Here is a 19,158-nt window from a genome sequence, read left to right as displayed (position 1 = left end):
CGCTAGGTGGAATGTACACTCCGATAATGAAAACAGTGGTGAATTCCCGTGGTAAATAAAAAGGTCTGCATCTAACAATCACAAACTCCACTAGCAATGAGCAATAACTAGAAACTAGCACAGAGTTCTTGCACCATTTCGTGTTGATGTAAACACACAAGCCGCCACCACGAGTCTTACCGCACAGAGCTGCATTTCTGTCGGCGCGAAACGAGGCTAGCCCGTCTAGCTGAATAGCGGCGTCCGGTACTCTGTCGCTGAGCCATGTCTCCGTGAAAACAAAGACACAGCAGTCTCTAACCTCACGCTGTGTAGCCTGCTGTAGTCGAATGTAGTCCAGTTTATTGTCCAGGGAGCAGACGTTGGATAGGATGATGGACGGGAGAGCCGGCCGGCTAGGGTTTGTTTTTAGCCTAGCACAGACTCCCGCCCGCTTGCCGCGCTTCTGCTTTCTCGCGCACCGCTTCCGATGACCCTTCCTCCGGCCGCCGGCATCAGGCAACGCCGAGGCTTTGAGGCCTGGTTCGCGCAGCAAGCCGAGGTCGCGTAGCTTTTCCCGCAGCTCATCGTGGATGTTGTTACCCGGGTTATTTAGGAACAAAAGTGTCTGGCTGTTGTATGTACGGACACCAGTCGCGACGGTATCCATACACGGAGTAAAATAACCGCGTTACACACAAAACGTAAACAACGTAAACAACGTAGCACCATTTTGGCTCCGGAGCGGCCGCTGCGTGCTACTGCCGCGCCGCCATCTTGGATCCCTTTTTCAGTTCATAATTAAGGTATTTAACACAATAAACATGTAAATTTCATTTGAATCAATGGTCCTGTTGCCCCTTGTGTAAAAACTGTGTGTGTTGTGTGTATACAGGAATTCACAGTAAACATGCTGAGGTCTGAGCATTAGGCGGGAATTTAACATAAAAAAAAAAAAAAAGAATGAACACAACTACCAAAAAAAAAAACCTTACCATGAAATCCCCTAAGCCTCCTAACTGTACAGCGCCCCTCCCCCACAGCAGGATTCCACATTATTCCTCTTTGGGGTTGTTAGATCTGCTGACCTAAAAGCACTTCATTAAACTTCTTCTATCAGAGAGGTTCCAGCACACAGGACTGATAGAGCTCCAGTAGATCATATCTGTAAAGTCATGTGACTCATCACAGCATCAGAATAGACAAGAATTCATTGTGAGCTTCACATCTCATTACAGCTAATGGACCAATCAAATCAGTCCACAGCTTCAAAACATCCAATCAGGCGTGAGTCTGGACCTGGTTTTCTACTGAACACACAAGTTCATTACCTCACTATCACTTTGTCTAAACAGGAACGATGATCAAACTCTTTGTGGCTCTTTACTCTCTGCTTTGTCTCTGCACAACTGGTGAGGAACATTTTAAACTTTAATTCAAAATAGTAATTTTACGTGTTTAACTAATTTACTGACTTCATTGAACATTACATATTAAATATTTTCTATTTATTTATTTATTTATTTATTTATTTATCGTATTTTTATAGGAAAACCTTCAGAACTTATGCAGCTTCACACGAAATTGGTAAAACTTGGACAAGATGCAATTATGCGGTGTGACATTAGCAAGGTGAAAAATAAAAATACTTTAGCTTTGTACAGACAGAGTTTTGAAAAACTGCCTCAGGTTATCGCAAGATGGTACGGACAAAAAGATTCCACGTTATTTGAGGGATTTAATGATAAACGATTTAGTGTTACTGTAAAAGACCAAAAGTTTGATCTCAGCATTAACAATGTGAAAGAAGATGATGGGGGAGAATATTTCTGTGGATATGTGGAGGGAACTATACTAAAGTTCACATCTGGAACACGTCTGCAGTTTGAAGGTAAACAGTTTTACTCTGATAACCTGCTAATTCCAGATCAACACTTTAACCAGAATTATGTGTACATGTGCATTAAATGTTGAATATTTCACATTATTCATATTTAGTATCATTTCTGTTTATTTGCTGCTTTTCCAATTTATTTGTAAAGGTGAAGAGATGAAACCCTGTCCTACACCTGGAACACTTAACAAGAACACACACTCTGTTACACACCAGGGTTCAAACAGCAGAGATGGAGAAGGTCAGAGTTTTAATTACATAAACTTCCTTCAATTTCTTAAACTGAATTTTTTGTGGGTTAAACATTGTCCTGTTAAAAGGTGTTCAATATTTATATGTTATACATTTTCATAATTTCATAAGAGGGCTATTGGATTATTGCCTTAGCAACTTTAAATATAATATTTGTTATTGCCAATGTGGCTCTGGTTCCTTTTACTTTCTATAACAGATTTTGAAATGGATAAAGCCATTTTCCCCACATGTGAACTCCATTACATAGTTAATTTAAGCTTCTATTGTTAATTCTTTGTGTTTGTTCATGTTTCTTTGTTTATTCATTTATTTAAACAATGTTATTTTTCCATACAGGTTACAGCTGTACTGATCAGATGCGTGTGCTGTTCTGGCTCTCTGTGTCTAGAGTTGGAGTTCTTGTCTTCATTATTTTTCCATCAATCATCATTTCTTTTAAATTAAGACAGAAATAGAAATTAAAATTTAAATTGAATAAATGCTGATTCAGTAAGAAAAAAACTGTGTTGGATTTAATTTGAGCTAATTGATGTGATTGAGAAGTAATATTTAATAATATATAATATTTCAGTTTATTTGTCGTGATGTAAGACATAATGTAAGGTGGTGTAGTGGTTAGCACTGTCGCCGTGCACCTCCAGAGTCCGAGTTCAATTCCCCGGGTTCGAGTTTGCATGTTCTCCCTGTGCTTGGTGGGTTTCCTCCAGTTTCCTCCCACAGTCCAAAGACATGTAGATTAGGTTAATTGGTGTTCTCAAATTGCCCATAGTCTGTGTGCCCTAATCCCGCCAGCTGTACAGTTTTAAGACACATGACATACATTATCTGTAGGGGGCAGTTGTGTTTCAATCTCAGGTATTGCGTGTCTACTAAAGCCAACAATGTGTAAATCTCACTTTGCCATGAATATAAAAGTGCTACATGATTAAACTCAATGCAAATATGTTAATGTCACTGTAAATACTGACATCACATAAACAAAGTGGAGCCAGCTTTGCCAATGCCTTTTTTTCTCTTTGCCAGTGTTTTTGTAAGCGAAATGATTTTTTTTTTTCTTTTTGTGGCATTAGACTTTAGGAAAAAAGTATAGACAAAAAAAACCTCACTACTTCAGAGTTGGTAAACTATTGGGTTGCATCAAGCGAAAAAACAACTAAGGAAATTTGAAATTCCTGGACCTTTTGGCAGCAATTAAATCTGATTCCGTAGTTGGTTTTGCATCTTGTTGAACGTAGTCTTTTAGAGCATGACACACCATCTCAGTGGGATTCATGTCAGAGATTCTTCGTGAATCTCTTTTCACCTTTTTATTCATGATAGGTGTGTAGTTATTAAACTGGTCTCGATGGTGGCAAATAGGTTTTTTTAGACGAATTAACAAGACAGAGTAGATGTTTCTGCTTAAAATGTATTTCTCCAGCAAAACATAAAATACTGTAGATAAAAATAAAAATGGTTACGGGGAACAATTAAATCAGACTTCATAATTGGATTTTTTATTTTTATTTTTATTTATAGACAGTTGTATTATGCTTTTTCTGGAGAATAAACAAACCCGGCAGATTGTTTTGAACACAGAACTGAATGGCCACCTGGAGAACTGGGGAGCTGCTGGCCAATGTGGACCGGCCCAGTCAGTACACAAATATGACAAAACAGACAAAAAATGACAAAAACTATAATATTGCATCTCTTTTTTACTCAGATAGATGACATTTTCTCGGGGAAAGATTCTTATGTGCAAAATATTGTTTTAAAAATGTTGCTCTTTTCTTTGTTTTTTCATTCATGTCCTTTCATTCATGTACTCAATATTGACACATTTTTACATTTTAACAGATATGTTGTTTTTGAGATTCACGAATCATGACATTTGCATAGTTAACACTATCAGATAGCCTGCTATCAGGAAATGAAATTCATTTTAAAACAATTTAAACCAAGGCATTGCCATGTCTTTCATTGTTTTGTCCCTGTTGTGACATTACAAAACTATATAACAAACTTATGAATTTTAAAGCATGACTTATAAAGTCATTCCATACGCCATCACAACACATTTATTTAAATTCTAAAATGGTGCTTGCAGGGAAAAAAATTTTATTCTTAATGGCCACATTTTTACATGAGAAAATGAAAGCAAATCTTTACATTTTAAAGTAAGCACCGGTAGCGTTAACCAGTTTCCTCAAATGGCTGAGGATGGAATGCACGGTCTTCTGAAGGAATTCATTTTGGATATTGCTGAGAACCTTCAGAGTCTGTGTTTTCAAGTCCTCTAGTGTGTGAGGCTTTGTCCTGTAAACCTCCTCCTCATATGGAGTGAGATCTGAGCTAGACGATCTCACTCCACACAGTGGAGAGCAAAACACAGTAAGAGCAAAATGTGGTGGTACTCTAGTGTGTCACAAACTGACCTGTCCTTGTTGGTTTGCACAGCACTTACACACACACACACACCACGTCTGACCTCACTCTTTCTACGTAATTCCCATGCTGAGGCGATGCGGGTGCACTCGCACCCCATTTGCATACTGGTTTCACATACACACAAACATATCCACTCTATTTCCATTACCCAACAGTAATCCTCGCTGTGCATAACAACACACACACACACACATATTTAAGCTGTCTGTCATTTTTGTGTTTTGTATATTTTGTATATTTATCGGTGTTCAGTGTTTGTTAGTGTTTGTTCAGTGTTTGTTATTCGGTCTTTCACGTTGCTTTCCTACCATGGGCCGGCCAACCCGAGCGACACCTGGCGGCCTGGCGATATAGTGCCAGTTGCAACAAGCAAAGCAACCGGAAGCCTATTGTTTGTCGAAAAGGGAAGTACGAACTTTTGTGTTTAGTTTGTAATGTTTGTTTCCGTTATTTGTGTATGTTATTTAAGTCTCTAATGACTAAAACGAAGGAGCATTATGTGTGTCGTAGAAAGAAATAACAAGTATACATACTAACCATTTCATACTTCCCTTTCATACAAACCAAGTGTAACAGACAAAAAAGTCTGTTACACTTGGTTTGTCCTGAGGGGGCGGGGTTTGAGCTATAAAAGAAAGCCCCAAACCAGTATGCATGGTAAGTTTACCTGGTGAGTGAGCGTGCAACTCTGATGCCGTGAGCGATTTTTAGGTAAATTGCGTGTACATACATTTATCTGATTGTTTCCTTTTTTTTTCTTTTTGGTAGCTTTGGTTTTGTTTTTCCACTGGGACTTTTACACCTCTCGAGCACTGTAAATGAATTATCACCTTGCTCTTAACACCTCTGCAAGTATTGCCATCAATTTTTGTATTATTTTTCTTCCCTTCTTTCCTTTTTTTTTTGGTGTCAGTGAACCCCCTTTGCTGGACGTCGGGCCGCAAAGTGCAGTCATCTCGCATAGTGATACTACAAGTTCTATAGCTATTAAATATTAGTTTAGTTAATGTTCACCCACCCTGTTTATACCAGCAAACTGGTGAAAGGATCATGAATACCCTTGACTCACCTATACCATTGGGTATAAAGGTTAAGCTGTCCAATCCTTCTTTCTTCTTCTTCTTTGTCTTTCGGCTGTTCCCTTTTAGGGGTCGCCACAGCGAATCAGCTGCCTCCATCTAACCCTATCCTCTGCATCCTCTTCTCTCACACCAACTAACTTCATGTCCTTTCTCACTACATCCATAAATCTCCTCCTGGTCTTTCTCTAGACCTCCTGCCTGGCAGTTCCAACCTCAGCATCCTTCTACCGATATATTACATTTACATTACATTTAGGCATTATCCAGAGCGACTTACATTTTTATCTCATTACACATCTGAGCAGTTGAGGGTTAAGGGCCTTGCTCAAGGGCCCAACAGTGGCAGCTTGGTGGTTGTGGGGTTTGAACCTGGGATCTTCCGAACCCTAGTCCAATGCCTTAACCACTGAGTTACCCCTGGCCCTATATTCACCATCTATCCTCTGAACATGCCCAACCACCTCTCTGACTTTATCTCCAAAGCATATAACATGGGTTGTCCCTCTGATGAACTCATTCTTGATTCTATCCATCCTTGTCACTCCCAAGGAGAACCTCAACATCTTCAGCTCTGCTACCTCCAACTCTGCCTCCTGTCTTTTCTTTAGTGCCACTGTCTCTAAGCCGTAGAGCATCGCTGGTCTCACCACTGTCCTGTACACCTTTTTCTTTCATTCTCGCTGATACTCTTTTATCGCACAACACACCTGACACTTTTCTCCACCCATTCCAACCTGCCTGTACCCGCCTCTTCACCTTTTGGGTTCCTCTCATTTACACACATGTATTTTGTCTTGCTGCAGCTAGCCTTCATTCCTCTGCTTTTCAGAGCGTACCTCCACCTCTCCAAATTTTCCTCGACCTGTTCCCTGCCCTCGCTACAGAGCACAATGTCATCTGCAAACATCATAGTCCATGGAGACTCCTGTCTAACCTCATCTGTCAACCTGTCCATCACCAAAGCAAACAAAAAGGGGCTCAGAGCCGATCCTTGATGCAGACCCACCTCCACCTTGAACTCTTCTGTCACACCTACAGCACATCTCACCATGGTCTTATAGCTCTTATAATGTACATATCCTGCACCACTCTAACATACTTCTCTGCCACTCCAGACTTCCTCATACAACATCACAGCTCCTCTCTCGGCACCCTGTCGTACGCCTTCTTTAAATCTACAAAGACACAATGCAACTCTTTATTATGTTTTCTGTACTTCTCCATCAGCATCCTCAAAGCAAATACTGCATCTGATGTACTCTTTCTAGGCATGAAACCATATTGCTGCTCACAAATGCTTACCTCTGCCCTTAACCTAGCTTCCACTACTCTTTCCCACAGCTTTATTGTATGGCTTATTATCTTTATGCGTCTGTAATTGCCACAGCTCTGCACATCTCCCTTGTTCTTAAAAATCGGCATCAATACACTTCTTCTCCATTCCTCTGGAATCCTCTCACTTTCCAAGATCTTGTTAAACAAACTAGTCAGAAACTCTACTGCCACCTCTCCCAAGCACTTCCATACGTCCACAGGTATGTCATCAGGACCAACAGCCTTTCCACTCTTCATCCTCTTCAATGCCCTTTCACCTCACTATTACTAATATTTGCTACTTCCTGCTTCACAACAGTCACGTCTTCTACTCTTCGCTCTCTTTCATTTTCCTCATTCATTCCATCTTCCCATTATCCTCCTGGCATCTGTCAGTACATTTCCATCTCTATCTTTAATCACTCTAACCTGCTGCACATCCTCCCCATCTCTATCTCTCTGCCTTGCCAACCTGTACAAATCCACCTCAACCTCCTTAATATTCAATCTAGCATACAAGTCCTCATATGCTCTTTGTTTGGCCTTTGCCACCTCTACCTTCACCTTACGCTGCATCTCCCTGTAATCCTGTCTACTCTTTTTAGTCCTCTCAGAGTCCCACTTCTTCTTAGCTAGCCTCTTTCCCTGTATACACTCCTGGACTTCCTCATTCCACCACCAAGTCTCCTTGTCCACTTTTCCCTTATCTGATGGTACACCAAGTACCCTCCTACCTGTCTCCCTGATCACATTGGCTGCGGTTGTCCAGTCAACTTAAAGCACCTACTGACCACCCATAGCCTGTCTCAACTCCTCCCTAAAGACTTCACAACATTCTTCCTTTCTCAGCTTCCACCACTTTGTCCCCTGCTCTGCCTTTTTCGTCTTCACCTTTCTTACCACCAGGGTTATTTTACACACCACCATTCTGTGTTGTCTGGCTACACTCTCCCCTACCAACACTTTGCAGTCACTGATCTCTTTCAATATTACAACGTCGACACAAGATGTAGTCCACCTGAGTGCTTCTGCCTCCACTCTTATATGTCACTCTATGTTCCTGCCTCTTCTGGAAGAAAGTATTTACTGCCATTTCCATTTTCTTCGCAAAGTCCACCACCATCTGTCCTTCTACATTTCTGTCCTGAAGACCAAACCTGCCCATCACATTTTCATCACCTCTGTTTCCTTCCCCAACACGTCCATTGAAGTCTGCACCAATCACCACTCTCTCACCTCTGGGGATGCTCTGCAGAATGTCTCCTTCTCTTCTTTAACTTACATCCTACCTGTGGTGCATAGCCACTAACAACATTGAACATCACCCCTTCAATTTCCAGTTTTAGACTCATCACCCTATCTGATGCTCTCTTCACGTCTAGAACATTCCTTACAAACTCCTCAGTCAAGATTCTAGTGTCAGATACTATGACACACACTCAGAGTCCCTACAGAGCCATGCTTTCTAGGGCAAGAGTTATCCTACTGGCACAAGAAGAACCTAAAACCTAGGTGGTTTTAATGTTATGGCTGATCAATGTGTAGTTTCTTTATATATATATATATATATATATATAATACTTTTCAAATAAAATTACCAAATATCATTGCTATTACTTGACCCTGAAGTTTAGTTTGGCACACACAAAAAAAACAAAACACCCTGCTTGTCTCGTGAATCCCAGGGTGTTCGATAAAATTGGTATCTGGAGAGCTTTGACTCTCAGTTGGCAGCGTTAGGATGTTCACCTGCTGGGTTCCATGCATGAAAGGTTACTGATCTGGGGCCTTTCTATCATGGCCAGAATGAACAGAAAAAAAAAATCTTTAGTTTTTATCTCTCTTTAAACCACACTGCTGTTTCCATTAGCACTGACACAAACTTTCTGGTGTGAGATGGAAACTAGAGTTCAAACATCTTAAACCAAACAGCAGTGTGAGGACATTAAGGTTTTTACCACATCAAAGGAGCTGAAACTGACGGACTCACAGACTGCAGCAGCACTTTGTCTAAACACTTTATATAAATAATTCTGGATCTGTTTTATACAGGTTAATCAAAAATGTTTCATATCCACCAAAGGGTTTAAGGTTATAATTTTACCCAATACCAGTTCTTTCTCTGTTGTTGTGTCCTTTATGGTGGATAACAGGCCTCACACAGATAGAGCACAGTCTCTAGTACAGTTTGAATAAATAGTCTCTCAACATTCTACATGATATTTTTAAAAACATTTTTATTAATGAACTCTAGCTCTTTTGTGTTTTAGTCTGAGATTCTAACATAAAAACATTCAGACTGTTAAAGTGACCCAGAATAAGTCAGTGTGAGCTGCTGATTAAACACTCAGAAACCACAATGTTATTTCTGTTCAACTGAAACAACTGCATGATGTGAGAGAGCGCTGCTGCAGTCAGTAACACTTCTACACGTGTGTTAAGAGCGTTTGCACACTCGGCCTAAACACGTGTCCATGCTCATGACTGCTTCTAGACTTGTTCAGTCACAGGTTTGGTTTGAAACAGAGGAATTCTGAGACATAAATCGTGTCTGGAATTTCAATAATCACTTTTATGCATGCAGACATTTACATTTACATTTACGCATTTGGCAGACGCTCTTATCCAGAGCGACTTACATTTTTTTTTTTTTTTATCTCATTACACATCTGAGCAGTTGAGGGTTAAGGGCCTTGCTCAAGGGCCCAACAGTGGCAACTTGGTGGTTGTGGGGTTTGAACCTGAGGATCTTCTGAACCGTAGTCCAATGCCTTAACCACTGAGCTACCCCTGGCCCCAGACTTTCTGGAGATTCATTATTTTATTTTTATTGTTTATTTCTGTATTTATTTAATATCAGCACTCAATCAGCATGTAATCATGGAGCAATACCTCCATGAGTTCTGGTGTAGGAAGATTTTAACCATAAAGGCCAACATAAATCACACACTTCATTGATTTATGCTTATGTAAGAAATGCTGGACTGTAGCCATAAATGCTAAGCACTTAACTGGTGTGACTAATTTACATGACAAATGCAGTTAATGAAATAACACGGAACATGAAAAAGGAAAGTGCACTGCAATCGTTAGAAAGTTAATAAACACATTAAACATGTGGCTTTGATAGATGATAAGAATAAGACATTGAATTTATAATTTGAATTAATGGTCACGCCCATTGTTAAAAACTCGGTGTGTGTGTAGATATAGGATTGTACAGTAACAATTAAGCACTTCAGATTAAATATATCATTCTTCTTTATAATTAAATATAACTGTTATAACATTACACACATATTTTCTTATTAACTACTGCTTGTTGTTGTTGTTGTTGTTGTTAGTCTTTCGGGTGCTCCCATCAAGGGGTCGCCACAGTGGACTATGCCGTCCACACACAACTTGACACCACATGCTCTTTGCGACACAAACCTCCCATTTTATTCAGGCCTCAGGCTGGGGTTTGGGCTTTGGGTGGGCCTTAAACCTTTTAAAAAATAAATAAATGAACACAACTTTGCTTACAAAACCTACCGTAACCACCAAGAGCGCCTGCACAGGTAGTATACGCTCACTCCAGGTTCTACCTTAGACAGATGATTAGTTAAAGATCCATAATAAAACTGTACAGCGCCCCTCCCCCACAGCAGGACTCCACATTATTCCTCTTTGGGGTTGTTAGATCTGCTGACCTAAAAGCACTTCATTAAACTTCTTCTATCAGAGAGGTTCCAGCACACAGGACTGATAGAGCTCCAGTAGATCATATCTGTAAAGTCATGTGACTCATCACAGCATCAGAATAGACAAGAATTCACTGTGAGCTTCACATCTCATTACAGCTAATGGACCAATCAAATCAGTCCACAGCTTCAAAACATCCAATCAGGCGTGAGTCTGGACCTGGTTTTCTACTGAACACACAAGTTCATTACCTCACTATCACTTTGTCTAAACAGGAACGATGATCACACTCTTTGTGGCTCTTTACTCTCTGCTTTGTCTCTGCACAACTGGTGAGGAACATTTTAAACTTTAATGTATAATAGTCATTTTACGTGTTTAACTAATTTACTGACTTCATTAAACATTACATATTAAATATTTTCTATTTATTTATTTATCGTATTTTTATAGGAAAACCTTCAGAACTTATGCAGCTTCACACTAAATTGGTAAAACTTGGACAAGATGCAATTATGCGGTGTGACATTAGCAAGGTGAAAAACAAAAATACTTTAGCTTTGTACAGACAGAGTTTTGAAAAACTGCCTCAGGTTATCGCAAGATGGTACGGACAAAAAGATTCCACGTTATTTGAGGGATTTAATGATAAACGATTTAGTGTTACTGTAAAAGACCAAAAGTTTGATCTCAATATTAACAATGTGAAAGAAGATGATGGAGGAGAATATTTCTGTGGATATGTGGAGGGAACTATACTAAAGTTCACATCTGGAACACGTCTGCAGTTTGAAGGTAAACAGTTTTACTCTGATAACCTGCTAATTCCAGATCAACACTTTAACCAGAATTATGTGTACATGTGCATTAAATGTTGAATATTTCACATTATTCATATTTAGTATAATTTCTGTTTATTTGCTGCTTTTCCAATTTATTTGTAAAGGTGAAGAGATGAAACCCTGTCCTACACCTGGAACACTTAACAAGAACACACACTCTGTTACACACCAGGGTTCAAACAGCAGAGATAGAGAAGGTCAGAGTTTTAATCAAATAAACTTCCTTTTAGTATAATAAAAAATAAGTGAATAACATTACATATTTAACTTGTTGACTGATAAGATGCCCCATGAAATATTTTACATTTTTGAAGTTACAATTTCTGAAATGTCAAAAACTAATTTAAAGTAGTAACATTTTATATTTATCTAAGTTATGTACATTGTTATGAATTAAATATTAAACATTTTTTACAGAAAAAAAAATTGACATCAAGGATCTTCAAGTGAAAACAGTAAAGAATGGAGAAAATGTAACTATGGAGTGTAACATTAGTGGGGTCAAAAATAGTTTTGCTTGGTACAGACAGAATTTTGGAGAAGTGCCTCAGTTTTTGGTGAGACCGTACAGATCAGTCAATCAGAACTACACATTTGTTGATGGATTTAATGATAGCCGCTTCAGTGTTACTGTAAATGAGCAAAAGTTTGATCTCAACATTAATAAAATAAGAGAAGATGATGGAGGAGAATATTTCTGTGGATATGTGGAGGGAGCTACAGTAAAGTTCACATCTGGAACACGTCTGCAGTTTGAAGGTAAACAGTTTTACTCTGATAACCTGCTAATTCCAGATCAACACTTTAACCAGAATTATGTGTACATGTGCATTAAATGTTGAATATTTCACATTATTCATATTTAGTATCATTTCTGTTTATTTGCTGCTTTTCCAATTTATTTGTAAAGGTGAAGAGATGAAACCCTGTCCTACACCTGGAACACTTAACAAGAACACACACTCTGTTACACACCAGGGTTCAAACAGCAGAGATGGAGAAGGTCAGAGTTTTAATCAAATAAACTTCCTTCAATTACTTAAACAGAATTTTTTGTGGGTTAAGCATTGTCCTGTTAAAAGGTGTTCAATATTTATATGTTATACATTTTCATAATTTCATAAGAGGGCTATTGGATTATTGCCTTAGCAACTGTAAATATAATATTTGTTATTGCCAATGTGGCTCTGGTTCCTTTTACTTTCTATAACAGATTTTGAAATGGATAAAGCCATTTTCCCCACATGTGAACTCCATTACATAGTTAATTTAAGCTTCTATTGTTAATTCTTTGTGTTTGTTCATGTTTCTTTGTTTATTCATTTATTTAAACAATGTTATTTTTCCATACAGGTTACAGCTGTACTGATCAGATGCGTGTGCTGTTCTGGCTCTCTGTGTCTAGAGTTGGAGTTCTTGTCTTCATTATTTTTCCATCAATCATCATTTCTTTTAAATTAAGACAAAAATAAAAATTAAATTGCAAATGGAATAAATGCTGATTTAATGAGAAAAAAAAACTGTGTTGGATTTAATTTGAGCTAATTGATAGGATTGAGAAGTAATATTTAATAATATATAATATTTTATTTTATTTGTTATGATGTCAGACATGTCTGTACATACAACTGTCTATAAATAAAAAGACTGTACAGTTTTAAGGCACATGATGTACATTACCTGTAGGGGGCCGTTGTGTTTCAATCTCAGGTATTGCGTGTCTACTAAAGCCAACAATGTGTAAATCTCACTTTGCCATGAATATAAAAGTGCTACATGATTAAACTCAATGCAAATATGTTAATGTCACTGTAAATACTGACATCACATAAACAAAGTGGAGCCAGCTTTGCCAATGCCTTTTTTTCTCTTTGCAAGTGATTTTGTAAGTGAAATGTTTTTTTTTTCTTTTTGTGGCATTAGACTTTAAGAAAAAAGTCTAGACACAAAAAAAAACTTACTATTTTAGAAGTGTTAAATTATTGGGTTGCATCAAGCAAAAAAACAACTAAGGAAATTTGAAATTCCTGGACCTTTTGGCAGCAATTAAATCTGATTCCGTAGTTGGTTTTGCATCTTGTTGAACGTAGTCTTTTAGAGCATGACACACCATCTCAGTGGGATTCATGTCAGAGATTCTTCATGAATCTCTTTTCACTTTTTATTCATGATAGGTGTAAAGTTATTAAACTGGTCTCGCTGGTGGCAAATGGGTTTTTGTTTAGACAAATTAACAAAACAGAGTAGATGTCTCTGCTTAAAATGTATTTCTCCAGCAAAACATAAAATAGATAAAAATAAAAATGGTTACGGTTAACAATTAAATCAGACTTTATAATTAGATTTTTTACTTTTCTTTTTATTTATAGACAGTTGTATTATGCTTTCTCTGGAGAATAAACAAACCCGGCAGATTGTTTTGAACACAGAACTGAATGGCCACCTGGAGAACTGGGGAGCTGCTGGCCAATGTGGACCGGCCCAGTCAGTACACAAATATGACAAAACAGACAAAAAATGACAAAAACTATAATATTGCATCTCTTTTTTACTCAGATAGATGACATTTTCTCGGGGAAAGATTCTTATGTGCAAAATATTGTTTTAAAAATGTTGCTCTTTTCTTTGTTTTTTCATTCATGTCCTTTCATTCATGTACTCAATATTGACACATTTTTACATTTTAACAGATATGTTGTTTTTGAGATTCACGAATCATGACATTTGCATAGTTAACACTATCAGATAGCCTGCTATCAGGAAATGAAATTCATTTTAAAACAATTTAAACCAAGGCATTGCCATGTCTTTCATTGTTTTGTCCCTGTTGTGACATTACAAAACTATATAACAAACTTATGAATTTTAAAGCATGACTTATAAAGTCATTCCATACGCCATCACAACACATTTATTTAAATTCTAAAATGGTGCTTGCAGGGAAAAAAATTGCATTCTTAATGGCCACATTTGTACATGAGAAAATGAAAGCAAATCTTTACATTTCAAAGTAAGCACCGGTAGCGTTAACCAGTTTCCTCAAATGGCTGAGGATGGAATGCACGGTCTTCCAAAGGAAGTCATTTTGGATATTGCTGAGAACCTCCAGAGTCTGTGCCTCCAAGTCCTCTAGTGTGCAAAGCTTTGTCCTGTAAACCTCCTCCTCATATGGAGTGAGATCTGGGCTTGATGATCTCACTACACACAGTGGAGAGCAAAACACAGTAAGAGCAAAATGTGGTGGTACTCTAGTCTGTCACAAAGTGACCTGTCCTTGTTGGTTTGCACAGCACTTACACACACACACACACACACACACACACACACACACCACGTCTGACCTCACTCCTTCTCCGTAATTCCCATGCTGAGGCGATGCGGGTGCACTCGCACCCCATTTGCATACTGGTTTCACATACACACAAACATATCCACTCTATTTCCATTACCCAACAGTAATCCTCGCTGTGCATAACAACACACACACACACACACACACACACACACACACACACACATATTTAAGCTGTCTTTGTGTTTTGTACAGATGTGGCCAGATGGCGTATGGAAGGACTTTATCTAAAAGCCAGACCAAGTACAACGAAGAATTGTATATAATTACTTAGCCTAAAACAATATTGTTTCCAATGCTGAAGAAAACATGAATTTGATTTTGTTTTACAACAGATCTGTCATGATGAATGTGTGTATATGTGCTTCATATTATTTTCACAATGATAAAATGAGATGCCAAAATTCGTGCTTTAGAAGTTTTTTATTTTGTAATGTCTTAACAGGGACAAAACAGTAAAAGACATGGCAATGTCTCGGTTTAAATGCTGTTGAAATTAATTTAATTTCCTGATAGTAGGCTATCTGATAGTCTTAACTATGCGAATGTCCTGATTCGTGAATATGCCAACATATCTTATTTAAAACGTAAAAATGTGTCTATCATCAGAAGACATGAATGAACTATATATATTATATTATCATAGTAAGTAAATATTATTTTATGAACACGAAGTTCTTCTGCCTTTTTATAATAATCATCATATTTGCTGTTTGTGTCCAGCATTGAATAATTATTTAACCACGGCTGGAAATAATAGCTGGAATGCGATGTGATTGTGAATTCATGACTAAAATAAAGTCTTTTGTAAAGTACTTTCACTTTACAAAAGGAAGCGTTTTTATCAAAAGGTTGACAGTATATACAACGCGACAGCGCGCTGAGTTACTTACTTCTCACCTTTCATGTAGGTCTGCTCGGACTTATTAATTCGTTTTAAAATGTGTGTGTATACAGGTCAAAACCTCCATTAGTTATTAAAGATAGCATCTATTTAGAAAAAATGCCCCAGTGATTTCGGAGCTTCAGGAAATCTCCCAGGGCTCTGCGCATAACACCGGGCCAACTCATGTCGGAAAGAATTTATAAACGGTTTCTAAACGTGGGCTATTGTTTTTTTTACTTATAATATTTGTTAATTTAATAAAATATAAAATTAGGTTAGGGCTCAGGACTTCGATTCGGCATTGTGAACTGATTCTCCTCTTTAATGCATAAAGTTTTCCAGAGCGCACCGGCAGAAGTAGACTAATGATTATGAACGCGTCGGGAAAACAGCAAGCAGACTGACTCTGACCATAAAAAAAAACGTTTGCGTTCATTTTCTGACGCGCTCAAGTTCACCAAAAACAATACAAAACAGCGCACCTTATTTGCTTTAAAACATTTACAAAAGCACAACGTTTTTTTCGTTATTGTGAGTGCGCTTAAATAAAAGTTGAGTCTTATAAAGGCATGTAGTCTTATATAGTTTTATTATGTAGTTTTTGCACATTAATCTGAGTCCTCATCTGTTACATTTTTAAGGACAATAGTTTTTTCAGCCTGTCACGGCGTGCGCCCAAATCAATATCGCTCCTCGCTCACTAGTTAGGCGGCCTCTCCTTCAGATATGCGAAGAAGCGGGGCTGCGGAATTAGGCACGGATGATAATAGTTAAAATATTAACAAGGGGAATGTTTGATGTCATGTGGGCATTATAAGATTTGTACTGAAAACTTCTAACTAAAAGTGGCAGCTGGCACGCCTAAAAATAGACGCAGGTTAATTTTTTTTATAGTCTAAATTAAAATCCTCCTCTTTAGTGCCTCCTATTCCTATTAATCCTGGGTTGGTTTTCTTTTAGTGTGTGTGTGCTTTACAATGCCAGACAACATTTAAATGCAAATTATTCACTCTCCCCAAGTGTGAATCAGCTGTTCTCACCTATACATTCAGAGGAACTGTAATGCACCTCTCCACACTTTAAAAACCTCTTGAATCTGAGGCTCTTCTGAAGACTTTCAGTGATTAAGGCCCCTTTTAAAGTTTGTGTATATTGTATCTTCTGGATTCAAGATTCTAAAGTTGACATTGTTACCGTTTTTAATCCTTGGAATGGAAGAAATTAATATATATTTTTTTATGATAGCATAAATTGCATTGTTTTTAATCAAAAAAGCCAATTTGTCTTTTCCTCATAAAGTGTTTAGGTGAAATTCCACCTATACAAATGTGACAAATATGCAAAGAAAAAAATTAAGAAGGGGCAAATACTTTTTCATGGCACTTCACATGTAGTCAGATTGTTCCACTGGGATCCGCGGTAACATAAACACGCACTCTTTGTCGGCGGCGCACTTGCGCATCCATATGCGTAGAAAAGAGATGCAATATTAAGGTTTCCGTCAATTTTTTTTATATAAGCGAGACTACCGCCCTCCCCCCCTCCTACCCGTCATCGCCACTTCTAACCCCCCTGCGCGATGTGTAGAAATCAATGTGTATGTGTATAATATGAAATTTTATTTGATATAGGTATATATTAACTCATGATAGGGTACTTTTACTATGCTAAATTAATGAATTACACTCAAAGTATCAAATCCAACTATGAAATCTGATTTAAGTGTACCCGTTAAACATTTTATATCTACGTGTTTTTTTTTTATTTATGTTTATGTTTTGCAGGCGAAATACATTTTAGGCAGAGACGTCTACTCACTTTTGTTAATTTGTTTTAAAACCCTCAATTCTGTGAATTTCCCCTGCAGCGAAACTGGTTTGATGACTTCACACCTGTCGTAAAGGTGAGATGGGGGATTACAGTAACTGTGGGTGCGCTTCACCTCGGAGCGCGCTGTCGCGATGTATTCAAAGAATAGACTAAAAAAAAATCATGTTTGCTTCAAATTCGAATTCAAATTTTATTTGTCACATACACAGTCATACACAGTACGAAATGTAGTGAAATGCTTATACGACCGCCAGTGACCTTAAAAAGAGAATTAAAGCTTATAATAAGAAATAAATATGAATAAAAGAAATACAATAGAAAAATTAAATAAAAAATAAAAATAAAATTGAACTAGGAAAAATAGAATTAAAATAGGAGGAGAAAATGCTGTAGGTGACGTCAGACACCAGAGACTTGGCGGAAAAACTGAATCAACAGCGAGGACAACGAGGAAGATTTTGAAACTCTCCAGGGTTACATCGACTGGTGCTACGATAGCATAGTCATGAGGAAAGCACAAATTGTAGGTTCCCCAGCTAAAAGCGAGACGCCGTCTTCCAGAAGAATTCGGCCGACAGACTCTCCTGAAACGGCATCGCTGACAGGGAAAAGTTTTACTGACATTTTTTATTCAATCGACAAGCGGTTGTCCAGCTTCGACGCGAGGTTGTCCCTGGTCGAGATCCTGCACCGTGAATTCCAGTCCCTGAAAGAATCACTGGAATTCAGCCAGCAGCAGGTTTCCACACTCGCTGCTGAAAACGCACTGCTGCGGGACTCGGTCAAGTCTCTAACTGATAACGTAACCCATCTGAACGAAGAAAATAAAAAAATAAAAGAGATCGTCATAAATCTTCAGTCTCGCAGCATGAGAGAAAATTTGGTGTTTTTCGGTATCCCGGAATCTGCCGAAGAAAACGCAGAAGCTACGATTAAAACCTTCATGAAAACGTATCTGAAGCTTCCGGAAGACACCCTGGAAAACATCACCCTCGAAAGAGTCCATCGGCTGGGTGCGAAGAGACCTGGAGCTCCGAGGCCGCGTCCTATCGTGGCCAAATTTGGATTTTTCAAACAGAAAGAGCAGGTGAAAAGTTGCGGTAGGGAGCTGAAAGGAACAGACTTTAGCGTAAACTACCAGTTTCCCAAAGAGATCCTGAAACGGCGCAAAATTCTGTTTCCAATTCGACGCTCTCTAATCCAGAAAGGCTCCCGAGCGGTCATCGCCGTGGACCGTCTCTACGTAAACGGCCAGCTCTACCACGACTCCAGTACAACTCACTGCCTTTACTAACACCATTCCAGATAAGAATCCACTATATTTCTTATATTTCTTCTTTTCGTTTTTCTTCCAGTAAACTCTACCAACTCGCTAATTTAATATGATACCACGATACCGTCAGTCTCTACAGCGTTTAAATGTGGTTATCTAAATGTTTTCCTTTATGTCAAGTTTCTTATTTTATTTCTTTTGGTTTTTTTTTTATAATTTTTTTGCCTGCATCCCCTCCTGTTTACTCTCTTTACTTTCCCTCTTCTGCTGTCTTTCTCAATACTAGCTTCTCTCACTGCACTGATCACCCGCCTTATTCACACACACACACACACAC

General features: G+C 38.3%; 1 protein-coding gene across 1 annotated transcript; it reads left to right on the top strand.

The window, feature by feature from the left end:
• Nucleotides 1-1,818: 1,818 nt before the first annotated feature.
• LOC128515387 (uncharacterized) lies at nucleotides 1,819-12,937 on the top strand (the record flags this gene model as incomplete). Its single annotated transcript, XM_053489556.1, has 5 exons — nucleotides 1,819-1,870; nucleotides 2,022-2,114; nucleotides 11,898-12,239; nucleotides 12,391-12,483; nucleotides 12,834-12,937. Coding segments are annotated over exons 2-5 (624 nt in total), but the record flags the coding sequence as incomplete, so codon positions are not given.
• Nucleotides 12,938-19,158: the final 6,221 nt, after the last annotated feature.

Source organism: Clarias gariepinus, chromosome 27 (assembly GCF_024256425.1).
Source record: "Clarias gariepinus isolate MV-2021 ecotype Netherlands chromosome 27, CGAR_prim_01v2, whole genome shotgun sequence".
Classification (NCBI taxonomy): Eukaryota; Metazoa; Chordata; class Actinopteri; order Siluriformes; family Clariidae; genus Clarias; species Clarias gariepinus.
The sequence above is the reverse complement of the archived record's forward strand: the minus strand, read 5'-3'. Positions and strand labels throughout refer to the sequence as shown.